Below are 19,053 nucleotides of genomic sequence, written 5' to 3'. Positions count from 1 at the left end.
TCTGAATTAAGGGTATTCCTTTGCTAAAGGAAAAGACATAGTAATGACTACACAAACTAAATTCTAAGGAAGTACAAAAGTGTTGAAGTTGTCTGTTGAGAATTGAATTTTTTTGAATTATTGCAAATCATGAAAACGAGATAATTGAATGTTCTGATAAGCCTAGAGGTTATAGATGTGTAATAGGTTATAGGTAGAGTTGCATTGGATTTGTGAACTATTAGTATTGTGGTTCCTTTCCTTCTTAAAACAAAATGGTACATTTACTCAGATCTCAAGAAGCAATTGAACCCAAAAAAATTAAGGAAGCAAAAAGACCCATACAAAATTTTTAGAAACTATTAATAAGATGAGATCTATAATCAAGGTGTGAGATACACATTATTTGAACATGTTCAACATTTCTAATTAAGACTAGACTAAAATATCAAAAACAAAAATAGTGCAAGAATAGACATGCAAATAAATGATAGAAAATAACATGCAAGTTTTTCCTCTATAATAGTAATTTAATTGTCATGATGAAAGTGCATTCATCAAAGTGTTCATGTAATCAAAGGATTGAGTTATAGAAAAAGGGGCAAATACATCAATTAAAAGCAAAAGGTAAGTTTTTTTAAAATAATAAGTATGGAAGCTTAGTAAATGATTAAATGTGCCCAAAACAAAGTGAAATTAAGGTCATGATGGTCAACCAAACAATTCCATCATACTAGGCTTAGTCTAAAGAGATTTATTTTCATATTTAATGATATGTACAATTGTGTGCCAGTTCATCAAGTAATCATTGAACTTGCCACTTATTAAGAAATAGGTGGTGTTTAGAAACACCTTCAAAGAATCTATTGAATCATTAGTGTTATGTTCTCCTCAATCAAACTCTTAAATGAATTGATTAAACAAAACTACATGGAAGTTGAAAACAACAAGAAAGCATGCATTATGCTCTTAAGATGGTGATGCAATGTTGATATAACAATTAATTATCTTAACAATTCATTATCTTATCTAGATTGGTGATGCAATGTTGATATAACAATTCATTATCTTTTCTAATTGAAATCTAGATATGCACTAAATAATTCATTTGAATTAAATATGCTCTTAAGATGGTGATGCAATGTTGATATAACAATTAATTATCTTAACAATTCATTATCTTATCTAGATTGGTGATGCAATGTTGATATAACAATTCATTATCTTTTCTAATTGAAATCTAGATATGCACTAAATAATTCATTTGAATTAAATTTGGTCACTGTTCCAGCGTGCAATTTGGAATATTTCACATATTGATTGGCTCATAACAACTTGTGGAATGGAGAAATGAAATTCAATTTAAAATTTTGAAATTATAAATTCATGTTTCAGATCTATGAACATGTAGATGATCTAGGTCTCAAATTTGAACTATATAGCAAACAATAAATTTAGGGATTGGGATCACGATCAAATTATGGTATAAATGACTATGGAATTAAGATATGACAATGTTATTTGACAACTTTCAAATGAAATACTTCATCTCCATGCTAATCAATGCATAAAAGACAATCCAATCACCATAAACTAAAACATAAGATAAAATATAAGAACATATAATTTTCACAATTAAAAATTTATTTTTGATTCTTCTTTTAATTTCTTTATTATTTAGTTCAATAAAATAATAATAAATATATTTAAATTTAAATAAAAACAAATTAGGTTATTGTATTTTCTATTCATCCTTCGAAAATTCAAGTGAGTCATTCTACAATTGCAACTTGACTGTATGTGAAACATAAACAAACTTTGTCCACTTTTAGTTTTCTTGTAGTTGAGTTAGTCTACATTTTTGTAGAAACAACAATAACCACAGGAATTTGATTAACTCTCAATCAAGTGAAGGCACATAATAATGATTTTGTCCTGCTATACCTGCAAGATAAGAAGTCTATTACAACAAACCAGCTTAGCTGTATACCATGTACAGGGCATCTCCTCCATGTAAAGAAATATAAGCTTGAGAAATTTTCATGGCTCACAGCAGGTTCCACAAACCAAGCCCTATACAAAATGTTTGCAACCATGTCATCCTTGAAGGTCTTATAATATTTCATTTGACAGGATAACAGCCAAAGGTTTAGACAAATAAAACTTACCTGTGAAGATAGACCAAAACAATAATTCACCATAGATGGTTCTGTATGATGGAGATTGCAAAGCTGCTCTTGACATTACAGTATTCTCTGCAAAAACATGGCAGCCAGAGATCAGCTAGATATGGGAATTTATCTCAACATATTTTTTCCTGTATTTCAAAAGGGTGTCTAGCAAAAAAATTATAAGATGAAAATTAGGTGTGAAAATATTTCAGAGCTACAATATGGAACCTCAAAACACAGACAAGGTCTCAATTCACTCATTGGATTTGCTTTCAACATGTTCGTTTAAGTAGGCAATGAAATGGAGGAATTCAATATAACAGGTAGAGAGATGGTAACACAACAGGACGAAAAGATACGAGTAGGTAAGATGAGATTCACTTTAATCTAATTGCAATATGAACCAAAGGTAGGAATGAATAGAACAAAATAATATTTAAAAAAAAAGTAAAAATCGAGATGTAATGGTTATATGGATAATAAAAATATATTTTGAATAATATGTTGAGGTATAAATCAAAGGATTTAAAAATTACAATTATTAGTGATAATTATTTATAATATAAACAAATTGATTATAAAATATAAAAATTTAAATATGAAAATTAATTGAAAAGTGAATATTATATTTGAAAATGTAATTCAGAAGAAACATAAAAAAATTAATTAAAAAAGTAAACATTATATTTGAAGATGTAATTCAGAAAAAACCAGAGTTACCCAGGGACGCGTCCCCGACCTGAAAACCCCCGTCCCCGTCTCGGGGACGTTTCGGGGACTTGGGGATGGCCAGGGGACGTTTCCCCCGTCCCCAAATTGCCCTGTTTTTTGAGGGGATGTCCCCGAAACGGGGGGACGCCTGCCCTAGCTCTGGGGGACGTCCGTACATCCCGGGGATGGCCAGACATCCCCCATTCTAAGGCCCTTAAAAAATATTAAATTTTTTTTAAAAGTTGTATTTTTAATTTTTTATTTAAATTTTCTAATAGAGGCCCCTTATTAATTCAAATTGTTATTAAAAATAAAAAAAATTAAAAGATAACATTAATTAAATTTTAAATTTATTAATTTAATTCATAATTTTGACAATGAAACTATATGGCAGCAGTGTAGCCTTTGGGCATTTTGACACAGAGATTAGAAAATCTCCAAACTTGGCGAGTCAATAGAAAAATGACACCCAATGCCTTTATTAAAGAGTAAGTTTTTTTGGCCTCGCGGGGCGTTGCCCCTCGACCCCGCCTTGTATCGCGACAGGGAGCGCGCAAGGGGCGCTGCCCCTTGACCCCGCAAGGGGGGATGCCCCTTGACCCCACCTTGGGGGCGCTGCCCCCAAACCCCCGTTGAAAAATATGGGGGGAAACTGCGTCGATAGAAGTAGGGAAAATTTAACCTCTGAGTCTATTGATATGCATATTGACAATGTGAATGAATTGAAATTCTGATTTATGAATGCATAATTGCATATTGTCTATTGAGTATTAACAATGTTGTATGTTCAGAATTTACATTCTAAAATGTTTTCAACTTTTCATAGTATCATACACATGCTATATCCATGTTTTATTGTTTTCATATGAATATAATGTATGTATGCATGCTTTATCTATGTTTTCATATGAACATTTAGAATTTTGAAATTTTCCTATATATTTTAAATTTTTCCTATATTTTATATATCCGTCCCCTTTGCCGTCCCCCGCCGTCCCCAAATTTGGCAAAAAAATTTGCTGTCCCGGAAACGTGTCCCCTGCCGTCCCCATCCCGGAAACTTGGGGTAACTTTGGAAAAAACATCAATTGTATGTGCTCATGACAACATTTTTGTAAGGCATTAAAAACTGCATAAATATTTTGGCCAGACTTTAATAGTGTAACATGTTTTATCTTAGACTAGTAGCGACTTGGAATTCTTTTAAACTCGAGATGCTGAACTGGATTGCTTGATAAAAAAATTTAAGAAAACATATATAAGATACATTTTTAGAACAAAGTCTGCCAGCTGCATTTTTTATGATTTAAAAGGACTTCCTTTTTGGTTTTTGCTGATCTGACGCTGGCACAGGATGACAAATCAATTGTTTTTGCCTTTGGCAAAGCAAAAGGATTTCATTTGGTTATTACTGATTATAAGTGGCAGTTTCTTAATCTTTGTCAGCAAATTTTCCGACTAATTTGTGCTGTTAGGCATGATTCTTCATACAACCAAGAAATTTCAGTTTCCCTTCTAATTCATGGCATTGGTTTTTGCCAATCCCTTGATATGTCTTGTTCTTCAAACATTTTTGGAAGATCTTTGGTCTGTGTGGAGTTTCTTGCTCTGTTTATTGGCCATTTCAGACATTATGATGGCCGAGACTTTTCTGCTGGCCACATGGGAAAGCCTAGATAGGGGAACAAGTGGTTGTTGACAGAATATTTAATAATAATTGTTGGCTGACTGAGCCCAGAGTTATGAAAGAGATGGAAAATGGTCAAATATTAAAAAAATAGAGGGGGAAAACAAAACAAATGAGTGTGTGCATAGCTGATGGGATTCTGAGAAGGAACATATGAGAGTAAAGTGTAAATGCAGTTAATGTTAGTTTGAAGAAAATACTGTAGAAGAGAGATTCAATGCTGCATACATAGAACATCAGTTTACTTGCTGGAAAGACAGAGCTTGTGAAAACCCTTTACATAGCATATAACCAGAAGCTACAAGAAGGAAATGTGAACCAATTTTTATAGATCATTGGGCAGACTTCTGTATGAAGAATTTTTGCTTTGATAATGCATTGCGTATTTGAACAGACTGTCACAGGTAGGCTTCAATCACTGGAGAACCCTTGGCACAATCCCCCATCAATGTGACAAGTAGAATTCATCTAACGACTTAAAAATACATACAACTTCACGAAGGAATTTTGTTTTAGCATTGCTAATTTAGATATCCATGAGTTACTATGGCATTTAAGGACAAGGAGTCATGGAAGTAATTTTTTGTTTAGCAGCCACATGCAATGTTTGAAACAGGGCAACACAGAGAAAATAAATCCCCAACTTAAAATGCAAAGCAATAATTTTAATGCCCCCATAGTTTCAACATCTATTATAAACATGTCATTCTCACAATGATAAAAATTAAGAAACTGAGACAGAGGAGAATTATACAAGGTGTTACACTCTCCAAAAGCCTCACCATTGAAGAAGTGGAAAGATGGTGAAAATCTCAGACCGATGGATTACATTCACTGTTCGTGCTTGTGTGCTAAATGTGCTTGCCTTACCTTGTGAACTGGCGTTCAGGAAGAAAAAAATCTGTTCACATAATGATAATTCACAGAGATCATCTTTAGATAACTTAAAACACGCACGGGTCAAATATTTAAAAATACATAAATTCAATACCAGTTAGTGTACATAAAATCCAAAAAAAACTATAACTGAAAGCTGAAAAGATTGATGTTGTGGGACTATTTTACAGCATGTATAAGCATCCTTCTCTAGTATGGACCAAGCTTTAATGTCAAATACCTTGTCCAAGATATAACAGGCTTCAGTATTGAGCCTCCTTGTTCAAGTTGAAGGTTAGCTTTGTATTAAGCATTATTACTTAATGTATCAATTTGTTTATTGATTGACGATTGAGACATGATGAACAGGCAAGTTGGTGATATTTTGGCAACACTTGAGAATGTTTTCTTGGTCCTCTTTCCTCTTATTTACGAGGCATATAAACAATAACGCCATAATCATACGATTTGCCCTTTTATTTTTGGTCAAGTTCTTGAAAAGCTTGCTTGCCGAGAATATTTGCAAACAGGATTCTAATAGAGAAGTGGAGTTTAAATGAATCATTAGCGACAACAGACCGAGGAAGAAACATGAATTCAGAACAGGACGATAAGGATCATAATAAACACCATGTGAAATTTTCAATCCATGAAATAGCAATTATTCTAAGAAATTGCTGCTCCAGAATACCGTCATATAAAACCCTGAAGACCAAATACAGGAAAACGAAAACTAAAGATGCTCCAACCAAGTACACAAACAAAGCTGACGGTAATTGTTACAGTGCGGTTATTTTAACTTTCAGTTGGTGAATAGGCCGGTGAATATAAACGGTGGGGATAAGTACAAAGACACTAAAACTCGGCTGAGGAAGTCGGCCTACAGTGAGGCGGGGTGTTTTTTTTAAAATGAAATCTGGCATAAAAATTCCTACGTAATAAACTTGACAAAAAAATTCCGGCAAGAAATCAGGCGTGAAATACTGAATTCTGGTGGGCGATGCTCATCATACATAGGCTATCGGCTATGCTCATCATACATAGTCTTTCAGATATGCTCATAAAAATGAGATAGATGAAAGTCTGTGTAATAATCAAAGGATTATAGATCAATTAGTTGAGTATAATTAATGAGGGTGATGTTACTTTTCTTGATTATGCCAACCATTAAAGTTCAAAATCTTCAGAAGTATGATATAAGGAATGAGGCCATGGTTGTATTTTGGGTGATTTCAGTGGAATAGATACTCCTCGACTCTTGACATTTAGCTAAAGTAGTATCAGCATAAGCTCATCTTTAACAGAATAAACTCTTGAATGATATAAGATCTTTCAAAAAAAGAAAAGAAAAAGAAAACTTATGTAATATTATCCTCATGCTCAAACAATGTGAGAAAAGAATCATCTCCAAAATGACTATTGACCAATTGTTAGAGATTAATATCAGGGAGAGAAATCCCTTTGACTTTGTGATGCAAAATGGCATTGGCAAGAAATAGAATTATATGGAACAATTAAAGTGATGCATAACTTTAAATGAAATAAAGGAGGGGTTAAAATTTATTCAAAGTAGAAGAATAACAAAGCAAGGGCATCAAACAGCCCTGTCAAGATCCACTAAGTGATCCAACTGATGAGACAAATCCAAGGCTAAGTGACCCTTATCCATGATATACCAATTATGCATGTGCTCAACACCATTCCACTCCCTAGGAATATGCTTGAAAGAAACAGAAATCAAAGAATCACTCAAATGAAGAATCTGGTTAACAACTGAACTCAACTGCCAACTAACATCTGCAGATTGCTGCCGAGTCAACAAATTCACCACCACCTGAGAATCTGATTCAGAAATGAGCCTGCTCCATCCAAGAGCACAAGCACGCTCCACAGCAAATAAAATGGCAAGAGCCTCCATCAAATTGTTAGTATAACAACCTTTATAAATAGAAAAGAGAAACAAAACAGACCCCGAGCTATCTCTACCAATGCCACCAATGCCAGCAGGACCAGGATTACCCCGAGAAGACCCGTCCGTGTTGATTTTCAAAATACCTTGTGGAGGAGGACACCACCTCCCCACCCGATCTATCTTCCGAAAAGGGTGTCTACATCTATTTCTCATGAGTTAGCGTTGTGCAGGAGGAAGATGGAGCCGATTGTAGAACATAACATCACCCGAATCCACAACCTCAGACAAGTCACATTTTGCTGAAATAGTTTCTCCCAAGGAGTGGAGAATTTTCCACCACAAGGGATGGGTTCCCAGCACCACATCTTGAAAAATCCGACGGTTCCTTTCCAACCATATATGCCAAAGAATAAAAGAAGGGCCAAGAGTCCAAGCAACTTTCAATGAAGTAAAAGGTGATTCCACCCTTTGTTTTGCTACCTCTAGCTAGCTTAATGCTTTTGGGTGGAAACCTAGTGATCATTAAAAGATTTTCAAGTTCTTTGCAGTCTTTTTTTAAGGCTTGCCAATTTATGCTATGGTAGCATATCATTGATAAAATTAAAAAAATGTTTGCATATTGGATTATCAAGTTATTTTCTCTGTTAGGTGAATTTAGACTATAATAAAGGCTTCTAGGGAATCTAAAAGGCGCAAGTCTTATTGGTGTTACAAGATAGGGTGTTGCACTTTGAGCTAAATCGATCTTCAAGACTTGTGATGGTAATGGAGCCTAGAAAGTCCTATTATGTAATCGTATTGTCTCTAGTTTTGTATATAGAAGAATCGTGTAGAATGGCTTCAACTTCTACTCACTTATGATCTCTCCTATTCCTATTAAAATTAGTAGAACTTTTGTTACCAAATTATTGAATAGACTAAGAATCTATTAATCCATGGCTAATCTGAAATGGAAATGGATTTCACAATGGTCTATCCATCAGAAGAGGAGTTAGGAAAATGAATTTCACACTAGTCTATCCATCAACCAACAATCACTATGGTGGTCTTCCACCATTGTATTTCAAGACAAGCCATTGGTGGTGTTTCCTTGGACGCACTCACTTTAGTTATTTGAAAAGGAGTTAGTAATTTGCAAGATTTATATCCCAAGGTTAATTCCACTTGGATTTCTTGGTTATAGGCTATGCCTAAGTATAATTTCTATCATCCAAAGAAAGTAACTTTTTCCATTACAACAGTTGTGCTAAATTTATGTTCATTATATTAAGCCCCAGTGGAAGGATTGGAAATAGCATGTTAATACTCGAGACTTTTTAGGTGGTCATTGCAATCTCCTTGTTTTAAGTGGGACCAATGCTTCTGTTGTGACTTTTTCACACATCACTTCATTGCAAATGGGGAGTACCTCTTTGTTTTGTCGTAGTTTTGAATAAGTGTCAAAGTCTCTTTCGAGATAGCCCAGTATGAAGTGAGCTAGAATGATTCACCCTTAAAATTGAAAAAATAAAAAAATTGACTAAGACATGAAAATGATCTAGGTTGTCATTGCTTTGAACACCTTATCATTGCTTTGAGCACCTTGTCACTGCTTTGAACACCTTTACTTTGAACACCTTGTCATTGCTTAGAACACCCTGACATTGCCCAAAACACCTCGTCTTTGGCCGCAATGATGTATGAATGAGAGCAATCAAGTCAAGTTCGATTATGAAAGAGATAAGGCAATGCCTTGGGTTCCATGATGCAAGTCTTCCAATGGATGCAATCAACGAAGAAGAATGATGCGTACGAAGTTTGGGCATTTAATGATGCCACCTTAACACTTGGGATTCCACGATGCAATTTCCACGCTACATTCAAAGATGAATTTTAAGGTTCTAGAAAGATTTAATTAACAAATGAAAGGGCATTTGATAAGGGAAGATCGTTTTCAAGAAACATTTAAAACGATACCCATAGTGTTGTAAGATCAATGTGAATCATTAAACGCCATGCAGCCAGCATGATCACAATCAAAAGAATCAAAAGATTTTAATTTTCTAAGCTAGGCGATTAATGAATTGCAAGATGGGATACAAAACTCAATGTTGTTTTGCCAAAATCGATTGGGTCATATTTAGAATGAGGTCTACCTTATGCGATACGGTTGAGAGCTACGATGTTGAGGCAATTTGATCGATGCAATTAATTAAATGCAAAGAGACTAAGCGATTTCATGTGTTGCAAAACTCGACGACCTTTTGATCAATCGCATTGCATGCATTTAATGAAAGACATGAATCGAAATTGGAAAGGCACCAACGAGTTGCAATAGGACACTTTCATTTAAAAGATGAAGTGAAAGATTGCTAGCGATTTGAGATAAAGTATCGGCTTCTTTAAACAGCTAAAAGCTCAAACTTGATTATTTCATTTGATCAATTAAATATCGATATTGTTTTCACAAGTACGATTAAACTTTCTGTTTGATCATCAGCGAATGGGTTTGAGCAGCGATTTTTTTTTTTGATCAATACTTGGCATCGAATTCATCTTTACACACACAGCGATTCACATTTGGCATTGCTTGGAGGTCATTATAGAGGCAGCGAAACTGATTCTTATCATCAAATCCGCCCATACTTTGTCAGACGAAATACCTCATCATCAGCGAATGCATTTTTCAGAGGTGGCGATAATGTTTGTTCTAGACAGGAATCATCTTGATCAAGTAATGAAGACCAATGATCGCATTTGAAAGACAATTGAATTGGGGCGACTTTGTCCATTAGGGTGGCGAATTTGCCACTGATTATCATCAGCAAAACACAGCGAGCTCATTTGAAGTGGATTTTACAATTAAAGTGGTTGATGGTAGCGAATTTGCAGCCATTTTGATCACTGTGTTTGATCAAAGTACATTTGAAGAAGGCGATTAGCTCCACCCAAAGGGGCAATCAAATTAATATATCAGTTTGTTTTGGAGAGGATCGCAGGTCTGAGATGGGTTTGTTTAATCATTTTTGACAAAAAATCAGATTATGTCTTATGCTGATCCAGCTTTTTGTCTAATCAATTTTGTATGATCTTGATTGTGAGGGCTTTCTTTATTATATTTTGATCATCTTAGAACTTTTGTAAGCAATTATCACTAAATGAGGATGATCATGTTCAATCAAAGATTAGAGATGTAACCTAGGATTTTAAGCTTAAGGTTGGGAATTCTTAGCCTAAATGGTTGATTTCTACTTGCAAGCAAATATCATTTCATAGAACTAACTTAGACATCTCTTACAAGTGAAAGAAGACTCCAGGTGTCCTAGACAAGAACATCCCGTCCAAGGCAATAACACAATTTGTCCAAGGCAGTGGCAGGGTTTGATGCAAGCAATCAGCATGAGAAGTAATGAAAAGCAACATCAAAGCAAAGGATAGCAATCAACATCAAGAATTCGAGGTGGAAACCTTTTCCACAATTTTGAATTTCCTTCGGAAATCCAAGAATCATTGTCAGTATAGCTAGACGAAAGCTCCACAATGCAAGTGATCAAAATAAGAGATAATTTCAGAAGAGTTAATCAAAGTTAGAAGATCAATTTGAGCAAAGTTATCATCACATCAGAAGCTTGGAAATGTTGAGTATCAAGAGATATGCCTCATTCATTCACACGCTTGTGATGAGTTACAAAGATCCGAGAACAAGCTGAGGTGGACCCCAATCATCATTTATCCAATCATATCTAATCAAGAGGTGGTGTCCAGATTCAATGAACATGACTCATCCAACAAAGAGATAGCTACCTCATGTGGGCACAAAATTTGATGTACCTACTGTCACCATCTATTGGTTGAATTTCCAAGGAAGGACATGTGTCCCATCAAATGTAATTGTATTATTGGTCAAGCATTAAATGATTTGCAATGGGTATAACAAACCCTAATTAGGGTTTCTATCTTTCGATCCTGGCCATTGATTGTGAATCAATATGAGCCACTAAATTGTAATGAGAGCACTATAAAAGGCTCCACTTCTTCATTTGTAAGGTTAATAGTAGTAGTTCAAGAATAGTTAATAACGGATAGACAATAGTTCAAGAGTAGCAAGCAAATAGTTAGAGTAGAAAGATAAGGCGAAGATTGTTGCCAAGATATTGTTGTAAAAGGCATGTAAACTTCATTGAAGATATGGTGAATTCTATATGTTGATTCGACAATTTGCATTGTCTATACTTCTCATTTGTTTTCATGTTATTTAGATGAATGTAAGAACTTTGTGTATGATTAATGATGAAATTCGTGTATCCATACAACTAACACCTTGCCGATGGTAAAGTGCCATGCGTAGTCAACTGGAATCTATTTAGCCAAACTTAACTTCAATTATCGTTTCTTCATTGATATGCATCAACTTGATGGTGTCTATGCTTGTAGTGATGATTTGAAAATCATAAAGCTATCCTTAGAAGATCACACTAGCCTTGTGGAGATGTTCATAGCATGTCAAAGCAAGACTTAGTTGGAATTTCATCAAAGATTGTCCTTTGCTCTTACATTCTTAAATTAGATTAGCCTTTCTCAACCCCTATCCTTTTTCCTTTTATCAAATCAAGTGAAATTCTACATTCCAGTATCATTCGAGCATTCAACGTAAGTCCACCTTGTGATTTCAGCCTAAGTCACCAGGTTCGAATTCGATATCATTCGAGCATTCAACGTAAGTCCACCTTGTGATTTCAGCCTAAGTCACCAGGTTCGAATTCGAATTCGAAGTTCGACAACTTTGAAATTTGACTGAAGTTCGATGAGGGAAAAATTCAAAATGTATAAAATTCGAATTAAATTTGTCATATGTAATTTTTATATTGTTTTAATAAATATATGTAATATATCTATAAAATTGCCTAAATAGTTTAACATTGATAAATAGATTTGAAATCGTTACAAAAAGATGACATATTTATAAAATATAAACCATAGGAAACATATGCTAGGGCACAAACGACAGGCAAAAATTGCAAGCGAACTTCTCTTGCAGGCTGCGACTATCACGGGTCCGCGACTACTTCTCCTGTAGGCCGCGACTCACGATAGACTAAAGATGTGTTTAAAAAATATTAACAAAAGAAGGCCAAAAATTTATAAAGAAGAAAAAAAAAATTTTAAGTTCGGCGAATTTCAACAATTTTTTTTTTTTTTTTGAAGTTCGGCGAATTTCGAACTTCAAGGATGAAATTTGGCCGAACCTGGTGACTTAGATTTCAGCAATATCACATCATACACAACTGAGTCTATCAAAGAGCATGTCAAGACCTGACATTCGAGAACATTGGAGTCGTCCCACTTGATCACGTAGCTTAGCATTTGGAGTCTTTGTTCAAGAGAGGATAGAATACTTAGTATTTTACGCACTATGCAACAGCTTCCAAATGACCTAGAGAGTAATATTCCCTCACTTTCCTTGGGGTTTTCTATATGACAACCTTTCTATTGCAATCATCTAATGCATTTTGGTGTTTCCAATTCAAGATGCTTATTTTACGAGTAACCAAAAACTATTTTGCATCCTTTGGTTCTATGCTTGTGCATAGAAGGCTTAAAAGTGAGTTCGTGATTTTTTCAATTGTTGCAACCTAAGCTTTTTATATGACATAATATTTTATTAAGTGATGGGGCCACATTATTAATTAGGTTCTCTTAGCTATGACATGCCTTTAGGTGGAAAGCAAAGCTTTTTTTTAAACATGGGAAAATAAGAATTTCGCTGTATCTTTTAGTTTTGATGTGAGTTTATTTTTCTATTCACACCAAGTCATAGGTGTTTTTTAATGTGCTCATTTAGATACAAGTTTAAGCCAATAGTTCAAACTCTACTTGATCATTGAGAAAATGCTTCTTACACTATATTGCTAGGATCCTACCTTCTTTGCCTTCTCTGAGTAGATTTTCCCACTAAGGGAAATAGTGTGGAAACTTGGACTCCTCTCAACATTACTCTTGCAGTCGTTGAGGAGGCTTCTCTTGGTGTGTGCTAGGTAACCTTCTAGCTAGATTCCTCTAGAGGGCTACTGGGGCGGATGGTTGACCCTTGCTTACCATTCTCTAGTGTCCTCTCGAAGGTATGGGTGGCCCCCCTAGTGATCAGGCGAATTTCTTTCTCTAGTGCTTGCCATGTCTCTGTTATATAGTGCTTAGAGACAACCAAGTGTGAAGTTGTGTTCCCGTGGTTTCATCTCAATGAATAGTTTTCTGTAGATTGAAAAAACAATTACAACAATTTATAGGAAATTTCCAGTAAGATATATTATCCATAGATTTAAAGAAACATACCTAGAAAGTTAGAAATACCAGGCAACTCTATTACCTATGAAAGAAAGGGTGTTTGGTTGCTTTTAAGCCTATCTTAATAAGAAAGTGAAATTTAAATAGAGAAGGGAACCACTGAGGCAACTATTGCTCCAATTTCCCAGCTTGAGCTCCTCCGGGAAGAAAGCAACCCTTTAGTAATAGTGAGTGAGCATGGATTCCTAATCTGGCATCCAATGCAATGGGATTCCTATAACTTTCTCACCAGTTGCTAATAAAAAATAAGAAGTTTTGCAGTAATATGATCTCATGTAGCATATCACATTAGCTCTGGCATGCTTTTCAGAGGTGCAATACGATGCCATGGTTCTTCATGCTACAAACTAATAATTGAATGGACAATCACATATTCATTGTTACCTTGGTCAAGATGTGGCAGTAAAATCTATATTTGCAATGATCCACGAAGGCTTTGGTACTTCAATTTTAAGATTCTAGGTAGCTTCATCATGGAACGCTGTTCAATGAAAAAATATAAAAATTGGGATATTTTCCATTGTTCCAATGCCATAGGAAAAACAGTGAAAGAATTTTAGTTGCTGCTTTAGAGGGAAGCTGGACTTTTGCAGTGTATGCTAATTAAGCCCAAACGCCCGTTTGCAAACTGCTGTTACTTTCTGAAGCATTATGTCCTAAATAATCTCAACTCGTCTAAGTTGTAATTGTTGAGCATCAAGACCCAGACGAAGATATTGCAGTCAAGGTAATGCTTCAGAGTTCGGTAGCAGCCAAGTTTCAAGCTGAATTTTAAATGATCCTAGTGCGAGCTCTTTTGGAAGGGTTTTCATTTTTCTTTAATGGAGGATTTTTTATCTATAAGGTTGTTTTACAAACCTTTTCAACTGAGAATTAAAGACTGAGGGGCTTCTATTCTGTTAAAATTGTTCGAGACAGAGCTTCATCTTTTTTATATCGGAATCTTGCATTTAACAAGACTTGATTTCTGATAGGCTCATTAGAAAGATTTCCATTTTGAACACCCATCCCATAGATAGTCATGGGAAGCTACATTTAAAAACCCCATCTCGGCTCAGCCTTGTGGATTTGAATGGCGTTCAGGCAAGAATTTGTTCCTCAACAAAGGTAAATTCAAGAGTATCAACAAAGATGTGTTTAGTTTTTTCGGAATAATCTTTTCCCATGTAAACCTGTTGTAAGATTGATGTAGATTTTCCAATTTATGCAGATACATTTCTCCAATATAACAGATAAAAATCAACAGAATTTTCTCCTAGATTTGCTCCTACACTTTCTGTAAATGATGAAAAGCAATGACATTACCGCATTCCTGAGGATGACAACTGCACTTGAGCAGAGTACCACAATTCCCATCTTGCCTATCACACTCCTCGCAATTAATATCATCAGGAATCTGGTCAGGAAGACTGAAAGATAGCCTTATTCCATAATCCCACTTACTTCCTTCCACCCCACCATACACATTGAAATAGTGCTTACACTGCAACTCCCCCAAGCTACGGTTCCCCAGCCTCTTAAAGTCAGTTGCACAACACGGCAAGGAAGAAGAAGAGGAGGAGCCCTGTTATGGCTCTTTCAGCCCTACTCCACAATGCTTATGACAAGATTCAGAAGGAAACCCTAGCAGATTTGCTGTTGAGCTCTGGCTACCATTCTTGCACAATCCAGAGGAAGCGAGAGCAAGGGGGCAATTAAAGAGAAGAATGGTGTTGTGGGGTGTGGGGCGAAGGAGAGAATCCACTGAGAAATGTTGGTGTGTAATGGGATTAAGGGAAGAACATGTAGACATGGAGGGGTCAGAGATGGTCATGGTTTGGGTTTTGTAGTCTATGCCTTGGGACTTCAAACAGTCCAGAGGCTGTGCGGAGATGAACTTTTTGGGCTTTGTCATCACATTGTAGCATTTGCTTGTATGGGAATGCTCCACATCCTTGGGCTGAGCCAAATGGGTGTTGCAGCGGAATGTTTCCACAGTAGGCAGAGCAGGTCGTTGTAGCTGTATTAGAATATTCAAATTTAGTTGTGTTGAGTATAAAAGTATCATGTTTATTATTATAAATATCTATGTAGATTAAAATTATTTCATTAATTATTGTGTAATCTAAAATAAGGTAGAGCACACCTTAAACTCATTTCTTTTGAATTAAGTAAATAATAATTGAAATATGTAAATATTATATACAAAATTTAAAATGAAAATTAAGTCATTTTCTGGTTATATGTAAATCTAAAGTTTTATCTTATTACACTTTGACACTTTGAAATAGTAGAGAAGAAAGAAGGAATCCATTTTAATGTGTTTGGGTCACACTAAAGACCTTATCTCTAGCTAAACAATAACAAAAGTTAAACATCTTTCAAGAAAATAATCCTTTTTTTTTTCTTTTTTTTCTTTTTGTATGAAAATCAAGCAAATAATAATTACATAGTGTAAAACAACTAGTAGGTTGCCAAAAAAATGAATAAAACACTAACAAATAATTTATCTTTGATTCTTGCATGCCATGAAGGTATGTAGAGTGTTATGTGAGTTCATAGAGGCACAAAAACCATCTACTAATTTTATACTAAGAGCATTTGCATACAAAATGATTGTTTGTCTTTCAATCTAGAAAATGAATGTAACAACTAGGATGCTCCTAGGGAATGTGACAATTTGTTTCAATTTAAAGTTAGTAGGAACGAACCTTAAACCATGTGAAATGAACCCTCAAGCTAACAAGCAATTATATTTTGGTGTATGTTGAATGTCCCAAAAAAACCATCTATAAAGTAAGGGTACACATTGTAATATTAAAGCTTCAAAATGAGAGGTTCACGTTGTTTGTAATATTAAAGCTTCAAAATGAGAGGTTCACATTGTTAGTGTAGTAGTTTGATAAGGGAGAACCTGGACTCTTACATAGAAAAAGTACATTTAGCAAGAAGATGATTTGATACATTGAAAGGAGCATTGTTTGTTGTATATTCAACAAATAATTGAAAACCAAATATCAATATACAAGTTAATAATTACAACCCAGATATCATCTAAAAGTTGTGAATAGAATCTAAAGTAAAATATGTTGACAATAATAATTACATAAAGTATGTTGACAAATAATAATACCTTATTCTAGTCTCTTTAGTTATAGGATATATCCCACATTTATTTTCCAAGATATATGAGGGGTAGTTAAGTTTTATCAAAGCCAAAGATGCTTGAAATATGATGTTGTAAATCTATAATAGTATTGTTAAATGATATCTTATATTTTTCTCTTTTATATTATTAAAATTTATTTTAATTTTTGAGCTTCTTCTCATAAATGTTTTTTATTAGATAAGTAGGGTTTTGAAAGGACCCTGAATCCTTTCACAAGAAAGATAGGAGTGAAAAGCAACTCAAGGCAACACAAAAACATCTCAAAAGACAACAATAAAACCATCACAAAACAACAGAACAACAAACCAACAACACCACCAAACAACAACAAAACAACAACAACAAAGGCTACAAGATTGAAATTTGGGAGGTTTAAAGAAGTGATTCAAGGATTTTTTATTGATAGTCTCCCTGTTTTACATGTTTAGTTTATTTGAATCACATAGGAATCTTTTCTTGTAATGATTCTTTTGCAGATTCATGGCTTTAGGAGTAGAAGAAATCTCCTTCTATCCACCATCTGATCAGTCACTCTAGAAGTAGAGGAATGCATCAGACTAGTCTCCTTGGTTACCTTGCTCTACCGATCCAAATTCCCCAAAACGCTTTTCTTGTAATCCTTTTGAATAATCTCAACCACAACTTTAAGAGGAAAGATCTCCATTCTATCGATCATATGATCAATCTTTCTAGAAGGAGAGGATAACAAACTAGACACGTCCTTTCTCCTCAAAAAAAACTTGAACATTCTTGTTTTTCATGTAGGTCGTGTTCTGTAATATTGTACCCATATAACGTTGTTGAAAGTGACAAGATCTTTGTTAAGGATTCTGTTTTTCTCTCATTCATGATGGGTAATAATAAAATCGATATCCTTGTTATATTATTTATCTGATATCAATTCTAGGCAAGATCTGTAGAGGTAATATATCAATCAAATGTACAACTAAGTGATTTATTCGAAGGAACTTTCCCTTGAGGTCTTTATGGTCCCAACATATACAAGGGCATTGTGGGTACTACATAATAAGTGGGCAATGAGGGAGAACTTGATAAAGAAAATGAATTGGAATGAAAGGAAAGGTGAAAGAACTACTCACCCAAAAGCTTTATTCTTCATGTCAAATTTAGTAAAATATTTACTCACCAAATGTGATTTACAACTACTGTGTGCGACTTACAAATGGAAGGCATGTTTGAGCTTGTTGATTAGATAGTAGGAAAATTACTTCTTCTCACATTGAAATAGTAAATGGAGTGGTGGAGAATTTGAAGGACAATCCTTTTCACAAGGAGTTGCTAAAGGATGATGATGATGTTGGGTTGAGGTGTGATGGTTGTGCATGATATGTTAACTTCATGTAAATTATTGAGATTTTTTTGAACAATTTCAAAGAGAGAATCACAATGGGAAGTCTCTCTTTCAAGTATTTTGTTTAAGTGTGCAAGTTTGCTTGCTACTAACCATTCATTTTTTTGTTAGATTTATTTTGGGGCTCAAGTTTAGTTTTTTTTACTTCAATGGATACAAGAGTTGGTGAGTTCTCCCTTGGCTCTCTCAAAGTATCTCCCATTCAATCCTCTCTCCTTCCTAGACATTTAAGCCTAACACACATATTGTTTTGATTAAGTAAAAGCAAGTATTTGAAAGGTACCCGAACCTTGTACAAGCCAGGAGAACAGAACTGCTAGAAAAAAGTGCCTGATCACTTCAAAAAGACAAAATGATCCCACCAAAAGGGATCAACTAACATAACAAATCATTAAAAACCCAGAACAGACAGTGAAAGGAAATCACAGAGACAACAAAAAGACAGAACCTAGGACACCAACAGAGACCTAAATACTATTCATAATTTCCTCAGCATGAACAACCATTTGTTTCATGTTGTTCACTGAGGTCTTCAGTTCCTCCAGCTCACGACCTTTGATGTCGCCCTTGATCTTTGTGTTAGCTCTGGTCCTCCTTTCATGACCCTTCTTGTCCAGCTGCTCTTTATCACCATCCTTCTCAGCATTGTTCTCAAACCTGTTGATAAGGATGTTCATGTTGTCCACCGACGATTTGAGGATTTGGAAATTTTGGTTTGCAATCTTCTTGCCGAAGTCATTCATTTTATTATCCATTTCCTTTCTATCTCCCATCTCATTGACCTTTTTTTCCATAGCTATGATTTTTCCAACCATACATTCAATAGCTTCCGCATTATGCAGAATGACAACCAATTCTTTAACATGTTCAGCCAGG

General features: G+C 34.9%; 1 protein-coding gene across 1 annotated transcript in view; it reads right to left on the bottom strand.

Annotated features, from left to right (window-relative positions):
- Nucleotides 1-1,696: 1,696 nt before the first annotated feature.
- The window catches only part of LOC131071891 (uncharacterized), a 37,104-nt gene continuing 19,747 nt past the window's right edge, over nt 1,697-19,053 (bottom strand). The window contains exons 2-3 of the mRNA XM_058007859.2: nt 2,148-2,234; nt 1,697-2,052 (exon numbers count right to left, since the gene is read on the bottom strand). Of these exons, the coding sequence (XP_057863842.2) occupies nt 2,027-2,052; nt 2,148-2,234 (113 nt within the window). The 3' untranslated portion in view covers nt 1,697-2,026. The remainder of the gene's footprint in view (nt 2,053-2,147; nt 2,235-19,053) is intronic.

This window comes from Cryptomeria japonica, chromosome 10 (assembly GCF_030272615.1).
Source record: "Cryptomeria japonica chromosome 10, Sugi_1.0, whole genome shotgun sequence".
Lineage (NCBI taxonomy): Eukaryota > Viridiplantae > Streptophyta > Pinopsida > Cupressales > Cupressaceae > Cryptomeria > Cryptomeria japonica.
This window is presented reverse-complemented; position numbering and strand designations above follow the sequence as displayed.